The sequence below is a fragment of the Macaca fascicularis genome, chromosome 3 (assembly GCF_037993035.2).
Source record: "Macaca fascicularis isolate 582-1 chromosome 3, T2T-MFA8v1.1".
Classification (NCBI taxonomy): Eukaryota; Metazoa; Chordata; class Mammalia; order Primates; family Cercopithecidae; genus Macaca; species Macaca fascicularis.
Genome location: NC_088377.1, coordinates 20,094,950 through 20,108,911, shown reverse-complemented (window position 1 = coordinate 20,108,911; position 13,962 = coordinate 20,094,950). Strand labels below are relative to the sequence as shown.

Genomic DNA, 13,962 nt, shown 5'->3' with positions numbered 1-13,962 from the left:
AGCATGAACACATCTTCGTTTCACCTCAGCAAGGGGATGTGAATTTTGTAAGATCTCCAAAAGTCAGGCCGAAGCAGACTGCTTAGAGTCAACAGAAAGAGATGGTCTCTTTTGAGGGCGAATGAACATTCTGTCCTCCATGAAGAAAGCCTGTCAGCTGTCTGGGAGAGGCATGCTCTCTCAAGGGCAGCGAGAGTCCTGCGCAATGTGAAGAACACTTAAGCACCCAAAGTTAACAGGCAGCCAGTTCCGAACCAGGGCATGGCGAAAGAACCATGTGACTTCCCTTCAGGAGCTGGACAGGATATGAAAGGGAAGATCAATGTGAGGGATGTTTGGATGCTCTTCAGGAAAGACGTGACACACATTTTAAAGGCTGCAAACAGCCAAAGGAGTGGTATTTTCTAATTCGAGCCCTCCAATCGATTACGCTAAGACATTTACTGTTAGTTGAAATCAGCCTTGAAAAAGCGAAAGTATACAAAAGTATAAGCAATTTTAAAGGAGTGCTCACGGTAAAGATGGCACGCTATGATACTGAAAGCTAACTTACTAGAGAAAATCCAGAATCCAGGGAATTTAAAATACAATGTCACAGCTGACAACTGGGTATTTCAAGTAGGGATTGTGGAGGGGAATTGGAAAAGCTAATGGCTTTGAAGACATCTGCCTTTTCAGGAAGAGGTTGTTCATAAATCATTCACAGAGATGTTTAAAATGAATGGTGTGGTTTGGAGATTAAGCATTTCTTGGACAAGCAGACCCCAGGAGCATTAGCAGCAGAGAGGATTAGATATCCCTGTCCCAGAGAGTAAAAAACAGCACACGAAGAATATAAAAGAGTGTGGAGAAAATGTGTACAATGCCAAAACTAATTTGTTGTTTACATCAAATTGTATTACATGATGAGTTTTTAAAGCAATACAGAGCAAACAGAGTTAGTTGCGGGTGAGGTTTTAGAGGAGGCAGGGGATGAAATTGAGATATCCACATAGAATGGCAATCCTTACCCTTGGAGAAGGGAAAGATTTCTTTTTGGAGAGTCAGAGTGCTGCAAGGGAAGGGTGGGGAGGACTCAAAGCCATTTTGACAAAGATTTGAGAAAGCTCCCTCAGTAAAATAGGACGTGAAACTCCTAGCGAGACAAAAGGCAGAGGTGGGTTCAGAGGTAACTATCTGCTGTCAGGATTTAAAGCAGAGGTAGTGAAGTCTTGCTTTAGGGAAGAGTTAGTATTTGTGTTTAGGACCATTTATAATCAGCAGACATGCAAAAGATCGAAAAGCAGCTTGCCTGAGCAATTTTGTTTACAATACTATCTTTCTCAGTTATCCTTAATTCTTGATGATGTAATTGGAAGCCTTTCACCTAAAACCCTGAGGCAATTAAGGACCAAACACACTTGTGTAATAGATGCCCTTATTAATGGCCTCTGTATTTATATGCTAAATAAGGTTTTAACTGGGTAGGGGAGACAGAAGCCAGAGTGAAATTCAGAGAATAATGCAACCGTCTAATCCACGAGTATTTTCCAAGTGGTGCATGCTTCAGAACTGTATTTTTTTTTTTTTTTTTTTTGAGATGGTGTTTCTCTCTTGTTGTCTAGGCTGGAGTGCAATGGCAAGATGTCAGCTCACTGCAATCTCCACCTCCCGGGTTCGAGCGATTCTCCTGCCTCAGCCTTCTGAGTAACTGCCGTAACAGGTGCACACCACCATTCCCAGTTAACTTTTTGCATTTTCAGTAAAGACGGGGTTTCACCATGTTGGCCAGGCTGGTTTCGAACTCCTGATCTCAGTTGATCCACCTGTCTTGGCCTCCCAAAGTGCTGGGATTACAGGTGTGAGCCACCGCGCCCGGCCAGAACTGTATTTTGCTGTTTGAAATAATTAGTCAAAGCTAAGGGGTAAATTATGTTAGATGATGTTGACCTATTCTTAATAGATGTTAAATCACGTCTTAAACACAACAGACAACAGTCATGCTGAGTGTCTGTCAGCAAGTAACACCAGAAAGGAGTTTATTTGAATTAATCTAAGAAAATAAATATAATGATAAATTATGTCAGAATAAAGTCTATAGGGCTGAGAGTTTGAGTTACGTTGTTAGCTCAGATATAGCAAACAAATTGCCACCTGATAACTTTCCTGGTGTGAAAATCCTTTTTTCTAATTGGCAAAGGGGTAACATTTTGTAAAATAAATGTCATCTTTGATATTCCCAATACAGATTTAAAGGACACCTTGCTTTCTTGAATTCACAAGGGAATCTGGTGTTAGAAAATCTGTGATAATGTGTAGCCAGATGAAGACACATCATTTTAAAGGAAACTGTTGGTTCAGCTTCTTATTCAACCCAGGTATTACTGTACAACTAGAGCTGACTTAGAACATTAACCTCAGGAAGGAAATTGTTTGTTTTTCTAAACTTTGGTCTGCAAATTAAACAGAATTTCAAGCTCTTGTCTCCTGATCCCAAACTGACCAATGGTCAAGGGGACACAGTACCACATCCTGAAAAAATGTCACAAGAAGCTCTGTAATGTGTTTATTTGGGAAAGCACTGCTCAGATGAAGCATCTGTTTCTTAATGAGGTCATGTTTTTACTTTACCTAATTTTCCAGCTGGGATTATGGAGGTGCAAGGTCTTGCCAGGGGTTGAAAAGTGAGTCAACTGCTCACATGGGATCAGAAGCTAGAATTCTTGAAGAAGGGAACCATGAGCTCCAATCATTGGATCATGCATGCTTATTCAAACACGAATCTTTACATAGATGTGATAAAACTCTTTGACTCCCATTTCAAAACATTAAACATGAACGGTAAATGTGGTATCAATTATGTAATTTGGAAGGAAGAAACTCTAACTTTTTCACCTTATAACTAGCTGTGACAATATCCTTTTGAATCCATTTCAGAATTATAGCCTTTAAAGTAAAAACTGTCTAAAAAAACATTCTAGAAGGGTATAAACATCTTGAGCTCTGAAGCCAGATGGATTGGGTTTGAATCTCACTTTAGCAGTATATTAGTTGTTGACCTTAGATGGGTTTCGAAATACCCTGTGTGTTAACTTCATTCTCTCTCTTGGGTGACCCACTAATGGTACTTATCTCATGGCATTTTGTAAGAATTAAATGATATAAAACATGCAAAGTGATTAGAATACGTGCTTGACATATATCAAAGGACCAGTGGTTGTCAGCTAACTTTATTGTCCTCATTGATATTCTGGGATTGTTATATACTTTTACTTATGAGTATTCTAGTAATCAGTGGTGTGTGTGTATGTGTGTGTGTATATATATATATACACACAGAGAGAGAGAGAGAGAGAGAGAGAGAGAGAGAGAGAGAGAGAGAGAGAGAGAGAGAGAGAGAGTCATACTCTATTACCCAAGCTGGAGTGCAGTGGTGCTATCAAAGCCCCCTGCAGCCTCCATCTCCTGGGTTCAAATGATCCTTATACCTTCTGACTAGCTAGGACTACAGGTGCACGCCACCACCCTTGGCTATTTATTGATTGATTGATTGATTGATTTTATTTTACTTTTTGTAGACACAGGGTCTCACTATGATGCCAGGGCTTGTCTCAAACTATTGGCATTATAAGCATGAGCCACCACACCAGCCAAAAAGCTTTGATATTACTAGACACTCTTTATGTGGGAGGCAAAAGGAAATTTCCTAAACATTAAGAAAAAAAAAATCACTCAGCAAGTGTGTGATAGATTTACTTTTTATGCCAACTTCAATTTGCTGGTTTCCACACATGTGGCAGATAATCTATAGGTTTCTCCCTAGAGAAACATGAATTGGGATTAAGTTTTTAAAAAACTGACAATAGACACAAAATATCTCAATATTGTTCAACATATAGCAAAAACTTATTCCCACATTTTATTTGGGGGCCAAGAAAGACATAGTGTGGCTTTGCTCCAAACTGCTTGTTGATTAAAGCAATGGGTTTGTGGGCAAATATCAAGTTTAATCCTAGTTTCCTTCTCACTTCACATCTTATAGCCAGCCTGGACATCTGAGTCTGTATTTGGATTTGGTCTGTGGTGTTTCAAGAACCTCTGCAGCTTTTCAAAATATGGCCGTGTTTAATCTCATCATCTACAGAAGCAGAGTCACACACAGATCAGCACAACCAGGGAACACCTTGGAACCACACCAAAACACAGGCGGCTTTGCTGTTGCGTCTCAACCACTTCCTAAGTCACAGCTGAATATTTGGTCTTAACTTTTTAAGTTGCCTGAGTTTAGCTTAGGAAGCACACTGGAGTCTTTCACAGTGGAGAGATTCACTCAGTGCATTTTATAATTAACTACTATAAAGCAAAGCTTCGGCATGTTTGCAAATTATGGATTTCATTAGTCTAAATAAAATCAGATTATTCCTCCTAGCATATTAGAAGTTGGCCCAACATCAATAAAATTATTGTTTTTAAGAACCATGTGTGCAGCAGGTGAAATCTTTATTATTACAAGTCAATAATAAAAGTTTGACAAGTTAAAATATAAACTCCAAATGTAAACTTACATTAACTTGAAAACTTTCTGCAGTTCACATTTGGACTGTAAAGTGGCTGCAAACACATTCCTGCCTCCACTCAAGGAACATGGATGGAGACTGTGTTTTTGATAGTTTGCAATTTAGCCAACATTTACATGCATATAACACAAGAAGGAAAGCACTTTATGACTGCCTATCCAGAGTCAATGTCAATCAATATCCATGTTCCAGAAGTCTGTATTGGCATCAGTTGATTAGTTACCTTCAAAATCTAGCAGCTTTTCTGAAAGAATTAGCAGAAAAAAAGAAGTGTTCTAGTTATCAAATGGTATATGAAAAGAGTAACTTTTCATAATTGTTCATTTTTAACCTGTGTCATTTTGACTTCAAGTAATCTAATGCCTTGGATAGAAATGGTGTCAGATAGAAACTTCAGCTCCGCCTCTACTTACCTTATGTGTTAATTATCAAGATAAGTTTTTTTTTAGGTGGGGGGCTCACTCTGTCACCCGGGCTGGAGTGCAGTGGTGTAATCATAGCTCATTTTATCTTCTATCTCCTGGGCTCAAGCAATCCTCCCACCTCAGCCTTCCGAGTAGCTGGGACTACAGGCATGCACCACCATGCCCAGCTTTTTTTTTTTTTTTTTTTTAAATAGAGACAGGGTCTCCCTATGTTGCCCAGGCTGTTCATAAACTAAAAAGAAAATTTTGATTCAGTTTATTCATGCACAAAATAGAAATGACTTTCTATTTTAAACCACTATGAAGAGAAAGAGGAAACAGTTGTGCACTTCCATGAAAACCTGTATATAGATTAATGAAAGTGTAATTCTTGCTCAAATATATCCTTTTACTGCTTATAGAAGAAATGAAGTAGAAAAATTATGGGAACTGCCTGGGAATCTTCTCCTTGCTTGTGTTTTGAGCACAGTAACACATTCACACTGTTTGCATAAAGGAAATTACACATTTTGGAATGAGGCTAGAGCAAATTTAAAACACTGGAAAACTGAGCATTCAAAATTTCATTTTCATCACCATACTTTAACCATATACACAACTTCCGAATCTAGAAAGGCACAAATGTCTAGTAAAAAGGAAGTGGGATGGTGAAACCACATCTCTACTAAAAATACAAAAATTAGCCAGGTGCAGTGGCGGGTGCCTGTAATCCCAGCTGCTTGGGAGGCTGATGCAGGAGAATCTCTTGAACCTGGAAGGTGGAGATTGCAGTGAGCTGAGACTGCGCTGTTGCACTCCAGCCCGGGCAACAAGAGTGACACTCCATCTCATAAACAAAAACAAACAAATAGGAAGAGGGAAGACTGCAGGAATTGAGGGGAATTAAAATTGAGAGCATGGTTAGCTCAGACTGAGAGCTTCACACAGCAATCCAAAAAATTCAGCAATGGGAAACAAAGCAGCAAGCTGCATTATCCAAGATCACACTGGCTGGAGGGGCAAGACTCTGTAATAATACACAGATGATCAGGAAATCTTTTGTCAGGCTATGTTTCCTAAATGTTGAAGGCTTATTTTTTATAACACATGTTCATAATATTTAGGCAAAAAGTGAAATTAAAGAATAATAAGGAGATTAGAAAATAAACTGAATGAAAGCCAGATTCTTTTATGAAAGCAGAATTGAATCCATATTCCCCCACTTCTAGACCTTAAATAGCTCAGATTAGCCCATATGTAATACAAAAGGGAAGTTAAGTAGAGAGTGTTTGATTGGACAATGAATTACAGGGACTTCCAAAGAAATAAACAAAGATGATCCAACCAAAAATTTTAGTGGACGCAACGGCACAATCATATATCAAAGATTTAGGTTTGAGTTTTCATATAGAAGTCCACCTTTTTCTACATTGTTTCCTTGTATAACTATGTCTAATATTCTTGTACTATTGAGAAAAATTCTTACTGTGTGTGTACACACACATGTATATATTTAGTTTTAATATAACGTTTGTTCTTATCAGCATCTGGCTTCCTGCCTCTCAGACTGCGGCATCAGCCCTGTAACACAAGATTGGCTTAGGAATTCAGGCGAGCTGGGAAAGGTGACCCTGCACGGCTCTTCCTTCCACCCTAGTTAACTTGAGGTCAAAGCAGCTCTGAAGAAGCTGCATTTATTGCCACAGTGTTTGTCTTACAGGGAAATCTCCCAGATGCAGTCAATGTGTGAAAATCAATCACTAGAAAGGAAAGAAACTGCCCTTCCTTTAAAGAATGTGGAATCTTTCCTTTTGAAGATCAGGATTTGGAGCCCATAATCCTGTGGATGGATGATGCCAACATTCAATTCTGCTGCTTATTCCCCATAATTTCGCCACTTGACCTGTGACGAATCAGCTTCTGCCTTTCCAGGGATTTAGAACCTTTCTTATGGGACTCCTCTCACTCTGAATGATGGTGATTAATTACTAGTGTACTTTAAAAGTCTCCTCTATTTAATTACATCCTCCTGAGTATTTGGACTAATTCCTCTTAGTTTCCGCTGCAGATCTGAATGTTGCCTTGAGCAAGTTTCGTGTTTCTTTCTCCCGCTTACTCACTCAAGCACATACATAGATATGTAATAAATATTGATTAAGGTTCCGTATTAGGCTCTGTTTTTATCAGTAAGGATTAATAGGTATAAATGAGAGACGTAATCTCTGCCCTGGAGCCTAAATGGGATGTGTTATAAGGACGCTTTCAGGCTGACCAGTTCTTCTAGTACAGCTGAGAAGAGAGCCATGCCTCCTCATTAGCCCACCTTATAGGGAAAAAATGGAGACTCAAAGTATCTAAACCACTTGTCTGAGATAAAACAGAGAACCCATAGACAGAGCTGGGACTCCACTCAGATCTTTGACTACTGAAGCCAAAGACACTTAATCAATAAAACACGGAATTATTCTCAGTGATGCTATTGGATAGTTATTTACGTTTAGGTTTTATGTTTGTGTTTTTCTGCTTAGGAGGTAAGAAATGTGTCAGGAACATTAACGCCATACTTAAGAATTGACATTTAACTACTGAATTCTGTTTTACTGGGGCAATATTGTGAATCATGCAATTACAAAGTACCTTGGATTAGAAGTTATTTAACTCCCCAAAGAAAACATAGCACTTAGAAATGGATGCTTTGTGAAAATACTCTCTGCCTATTAGGAATGTAAGAAAGTAGTTTTAATTCCCATTTAAAAGTTATAATTTTAACCTTAAAAATCAAAATCTGTTTAAATCAAAATCTTTTTTGCTATAGATGGCAAAAGGCACAATAATGATCAAACCATGCTTTGCTCCCAAAAAGGTGATGCTGAGTTGATACACACATTTACAAAGCAAATGAACTATTTAGCTAAAAAGCAAAACATAAGTATATGTGAATATAAACAACATTTACTATCTAAACTCTACCCAATTTACTCTCCAAAACAACTCCTTGAAATAGGCACTATCATCCCTATGTTTCAGATATGAAAACTGGAGCTCAGAGAGCTTAAGTAATTAGACCAGTGTGACATAGGTAGAAAGTAATTTAGCACAAATTGAGCTCATTTAGGACTAGATGTTGGAATTAGACAGAAAAAAAATAAAGTAGACACAAAAAATTGTGTCTGATTCCAACATCTAGTCCTAAATGTACTAAGCCAATTTCTCATACACTTAGTAACCTAGGTCAATAATTAGGAAGCACATATTCTCTATTTTGGGAATATTTTTTAGCAATCAACTCAGTCCTGTATTTATAGATGTAGGATTTAGATGTGTTTCTTATAGCAAACAAATTAGGTAAGTGACATTTTAAAGCAAACCCTGTTGAGTGTCATGCTTGGTTTCCTTTCCTTGCTATTAAGAACCAGACAGAAATATTTACCATAAGCCATTGATGAACTTTGACAGGAGCCTGCAATTACTACTGACAATGAAATAAAACACATGAAATTTCTGTGGAAACTGATTAGCCCTGGATGAATCAATACTGTCTCCAGTAACTTCTAAGAAGGACATCTCTGCATACCAAAGTTGCCTGTGACAAATTTCATCCAGGGGTCATTTAGGGATGCTTAAAAAGATAGTAAGGAGGCAGTAGCAGTAGTAAATTTCTCTTGAACTTTTAAATGACACTGTCAGAAGAAAACATCCACTGTGTTGCTGACTTTGCCTTCTCTCTTGCTCATATTAGCTAACCTTAAAAGTGCAAATATAAACAAATTTAATCCCCAATGGTACATCTGAACCAGGAGAAATCTGGAATTAATTGCCAAGTATTTTGGTTCCTGTTGCAGCTGTTGCAAGTGTTTGATTTGGTGAGGGAAAAGAAAAGGCGCTGCATACCGATTTCGTGAGCCACAGTGAAAGCTGCGTGGAGGCCGTCATCTTCAATCACAGCACAGCTGCGCTCTGGAGAACATATGGTCCCAACGTCTGCCATTCCCAGGGTGTCACATGAATGATGTCCACATAAATCCTGCCCAGGAGAAAGAAAGAAATCATTAAAATCAATTTACATCCAGAAGGAGCCGCCACATAGAGCCACTTGCTTACCCCAAATGGCAACAGGGATATGTTTATGGTATCACCTGTTCCTCTCTGGAAAGGTTCCAAAGACAAACTCAAGGCAGAGACTCTTCTAAACTGCTCTGGGACCCAGAAACACAGAAGGATAATGGAATTTAATTACATTTAAAAAGATATCTTAGGATTGTATCTTGTCTGTTACAATAGCGCCCGTAGCCTTAACAAAGCTGTAATGCATATACGTCTCTGATCACTTTCCCATATGGTCATGCTTAGGAAGGTCCTAAAATTCTGATGGAAATTCATGCTAAATTTATCAAAATCTGGCCTCATAATTCATTTTCTATTACAGGGGCAAACTGCAGCCAGATGTCTGCAACAGAGTACAAATTTATCAGAAATTTGGATAGAAAACTAAATTTTAATTCATAATTTGATGAAAGGTCATCTTTTACTCCCAAAATGAGCTGTAATTTCATAGGTTGTGTCTTCTGAAATCTGTACATTCTTACTCATAACATTTAATGTAGCATTTCTCAAGCTGACCAACCTGCAGAAAATATATGTCATATATAAATTTTGTGTACATGAGTATATGCATTTTTCTGGTAAAAAGTCACAGCTTTTCATAGATGTCATATAATCTTTTAAGAGATTCTCAAATAGGAACATGATTCCACCCCACTAATGGTGAAAAATGATCAATTTACATGAAAAGGACATCAACAAGCCTCTTGAGATATGAAACATAAAGAGAAAATATAAGCCGCAACTTTTTGACATGACAGATTCATAATGATAAACTTTCCCTTTAAATGCTATTTAAGTATTAATGGACATTAGCATTTCTTGTGCTTGACCACAATTTTCTATGAAAATTTACTAACAATGTGCCCATTTATATTCCCAAAGAGCAAGATCGTGTTTCTAGTAAGCCGTAAGTTAGTAACACCAAAAGGAAAAGGTTTTAAAATATATTAATTATTTTAAAAGGCAACTGTTTATTAGTTAAAATAATAAATGTTTCTATTATACAGCAATCATCTTTGTATGCCCAACTTCCATACTCTCCAGCTTATATAGTAGGAACTCAGCAAACATTTGCTTCATCGAGTTGAATTGTCATCTACAGTCAGATACCTTACAGGGCTCCCACATCTTTAATATGGTATGCTAGCAGGACCTCAGCAGGCTCCAGACAGCCAGTACAAGGCAGTGCGACTACATAACCAATGCTGCATACTCAATGGAAACATATTCTTCTAACCCTTCCCTATCTTGCTGCATAAAAATCCAACCAAGCTGTATTCTCTTCTCTTACTACATTCTCAGGTCCTTATTGTGTTCTGTTTAGTATGAGTTCCCAGCTAAGATAAGTTACAGTGTGGCCACCATGTTACTGTAGCTTTAGACAGTGGAAATCTCAGCCAAGTAGCCTTGGTTAATCATGTCACAAAACCAACAGCCTTCCAAAGTTTCCTGTGTATCCCCACATGTCATCCCATGGGATGCCAAATTACAGTGGTTGAGAACAAATTAGTAGTTTTTCAAATTGAAATTGGAACACACTTTTGCATAATAATCAGTCTTTGAGATAATAATATAGCACAATACATTTTTAAGCCCCTCCCCCACAATCATTTCAGTATCTCTAGACCAAAAACCTAGGTCATGCCTTAAGGGAGTTGCTAGACACTGTAGGTTGTATCTGCACACATTTTTTAAAAACAAGATTTATGTTTATATCACAATTTGGGGTCATTATCTTTAAGTAATAAAATCCAAGAATTACATTTTCCCTTCTTACTCTTTATAAATAAGCCAGGATGAAGAGCCACAGCAAAGGGAAATGACCCTCCTGTTCTAGAGAGAGATTAGACTAGATTCTTAGTATCTCTGTATTTACTGCTAATCAATTGCTCATTAGAGGCCATCAAACCTCCTTGTCATCCTTGAATTGGATTAAATGCATTTGGCCTTTTGCCACGGAAATGTGGCAAAATTATGAACAGAAGCACTTGTTATTTCTTTAACCACACTGATTAAACTCCTTGACTACTCAGCCACACTATATATTTCTGTAGCTATAATTATGTAAACTGGCAACCTTTCCATTTCACTCACACAATTTCAAATCTTGGCAAACAGTTACAGTTTCAGCCTCAAGGCTTATAATGAACATCTGAATTTCTTTGTGAACGATGTTCGTTTCAATGAATTAAAACGAATGTGCATCGAATTGTTAAGAATACAGCATATCACATTCATGTCTACTTTCTGGTGATGATGTAAACCTTATTTGAAGTTTATAGAATACTTCCTTAAATTCTTAAATTCTGAGCAGGAGTAAAGATATTATTGGGGCAATAGCATCTATATCTATATATATATGGCAGAGACTCTTCTAAACTGCTCTGGCACCCAGAAACACAGAAGGATAATGGAATTTAAATACATTTTAAAAAGATGTCTTAGGATTGTAACTTGTCTATTACAATAGCACCCGCAGCCTTAACATACATATGCTATTATATATGTGTATGTATACATATATATGTGTGTGTAGATAGATAGATGATTGATAGATAGATAGATAGATAGATAGATAGATAGATAGATAGATAGATAGAATCTAGACCTGGAAGCAGGAGATACTGGAGAGATGTGAATCACATACATACCATGTAAGAGGTAAATGAATTAAAAGTGCTGACAAAAGCTTATCTGCTTGTTCAGTGTAGATCTGAAGATAAATGATATCTTTGTCATATCAAATAAGGCTTGTTTTATGCAGGGTCAGCATCTTATCACCACTGTGTGGAGAGTAATGCAATGGAAGATTGAGTAAAATATAAAGGCTGCAGAGATTTATCTAGTGTTTTTGTGGTATGGTGTTGGCCAGGATACAAGACTGAGACATGGTATCTAACTCAGAAGTGTATTCATGGTGGTCTGCGTGACCAGCAGAGATTTGATAGGAAGGTCATTGCCACTGTGACCACTCACCAGGTATGATCTTTTAGAAGACTGTAAATATGGCAAAGCTTGTGATTGATCACAGAATTCTGAAGCCGTAATAATACCCAAGACCTACTGGGCACTTCTTGGGGATGGGATGGGGGACAGGGAGCGGGTAAAGCATGCTGTGTTGAGAAGCAGATGCTCAGAAGATAGTGTGAACCTTGAAAATCCCAGTGGGCAGTACTGGGTGGTGAAAATGAACCAGTCAGACACAAATGTCCTAAGGTGGACAAATCACAGGAATCAGGATTTCTTGTCTTGACTGAGAGATTGTTTCTTGCATGCAGTGCAAATATGCTGAGGGAGGGAGCCAGAGGCAACACCAATGCTGATACAGGTAGATACCATCACAGCTGCAGCAACAGCAGCTGAAATTAAGGAAGAATACCTTGTATAGGAGTTAAATAATAGCAACTTTCTTTCTATAGATCTTAACCCTTGGTAAGGGCAATCATGGAGCTCAAGGGAAGAGCATAAAAGAGAGTTTAACTAGGTTTCAGATATCTACCCATCTGTCCACACAATTCTTATTAGAGACTAGTGATAGAAGAATTAATCTGGTGTGGTACATGTTTTAGTCATAAGTATTACCTACACACACACACACACGCACACCCACACACACACATACACACACACACACACATACACACATGCATATTTGTTCTGTGGGTCTGATTCTTGAGGAGTCCTTTGCCTTTCTGGCAACCTATGCAGTAATCCCCAATAATAGGGGTTTTAATTTTAGACTTCAGCAGAGCCTACATTAATTGGAACTGTTAGGCCAACCATTACAATGACCCATTTTATACAATCTCTATCCTTGTCTCTTGATATACTAAGGGATACCAAACACAGAGCCCAAATGGGTTAGGGGCCCAGAGACCCAGATGTGTTTATTCCTAAAACAATTATTGTGTGCCTCCAATCTGCCAGACACTGTGGAAGTGCTGACACTGTGGTAAATAGACGAAATAAGATTTGATCCTGAGCTTTAAGGAACATCACGCTCTAAGGAGCAAAACAGATGTCAAGAGCAAAGCAAACTGTGACTTCCATTACGAACAGATTGTTGAGGGAGAACAGAAGAAGTATTGATGAACTCTCCTTGAGGGAATCAATAAAGGTGTCTCCACGGAAGTGAGTGGATCTGATAGCCTGGGAGGAAGGATACTCTGGCAAGGAAAGACTAGTGGAAACATAATGGAATGGGAAAAGGCAGAGTCTTTGGGAATGACAAGAAGTTTGTTTTGGCTGGAACACAGGATCTGTCGAGCAGAGGGCTAGCAGGGAAGTTGGAAAGAGAATCTGGGCCCAGAGTTCCAAGTCAGGAAGCTTTCTCTGACAACTGTGAGGTCAGAAGGGGAAGAAGAGATGGAACAAGTTGGAGACTGGGGGCAGGGGAGTAGATGCTTGACAGTCATTTTGGTAAACAGAAATGGAAGCCGGTTAGAGATAGTGAATGGAAGGTAGATTGCTTTTTAATTTAACGCTGTTAGTAAGAAGCACTGTGTAAATCATTTACATGCTTTGAGACAAAGTTCCTTCATCATTAACATCAGGAGTTTGGTCCAGGTGATCTCTAGCATTTGTTCCAGCTACACATGTCTTGATATTAACTAAAAGCATTCCAATTTATAAAGAAATTAAAGCTCAGGGACATTAAATGCCTGAAATCTCAAGCTTGTACTGAAGCTGAAATTCAAACCTATGTCTAAACACTTAGAATCCTGAACTTACTTCACCATGGTTTTGTTAAATCATCACATGTTATTCTTGACATAATCTTATCTTTTGTATTCACAATCTGCACTTGGTTAAGCGAATTTCTTTTTTTCAGCAAATAAAGAATATCCTGGTTTTATCTCTATGCTATGTTGGAAAAACTAGATAATTTAGAGTTATAT

General features: G+C 38.1%; 1 protein-coding gene across 3 annotated transcripts in view; it reads right to left on the bottom strand.

Moving 5' to 3' along the window:
* ADAMTS5 (ADAM metallopeptidase with thrombospondin type 1 motif 5) overlaps positions 1–13,962 on the bottom strand; it is a 48,905-nt gene that overhangs the window by 26,724 nt on the left and 8,219 nt on the right. For 2 of the 3 annotated variants that reach the window (XM_065541436.2, XM_045389205.3), the window contains exon 3: positions 8,852–8,984. In XM_065541436.2, the coding sequence (XP_065397508.1) occupies positions 8,852–8,984 (133 nt within the window). Of the gene's footprint in view, positions 1–4,460; positions 4,801–8,851; positions 8,985–13,962 lie in introns of those variants that run through there. The other variant, XM_074034181.1, reaches the window with a different exon arrangement.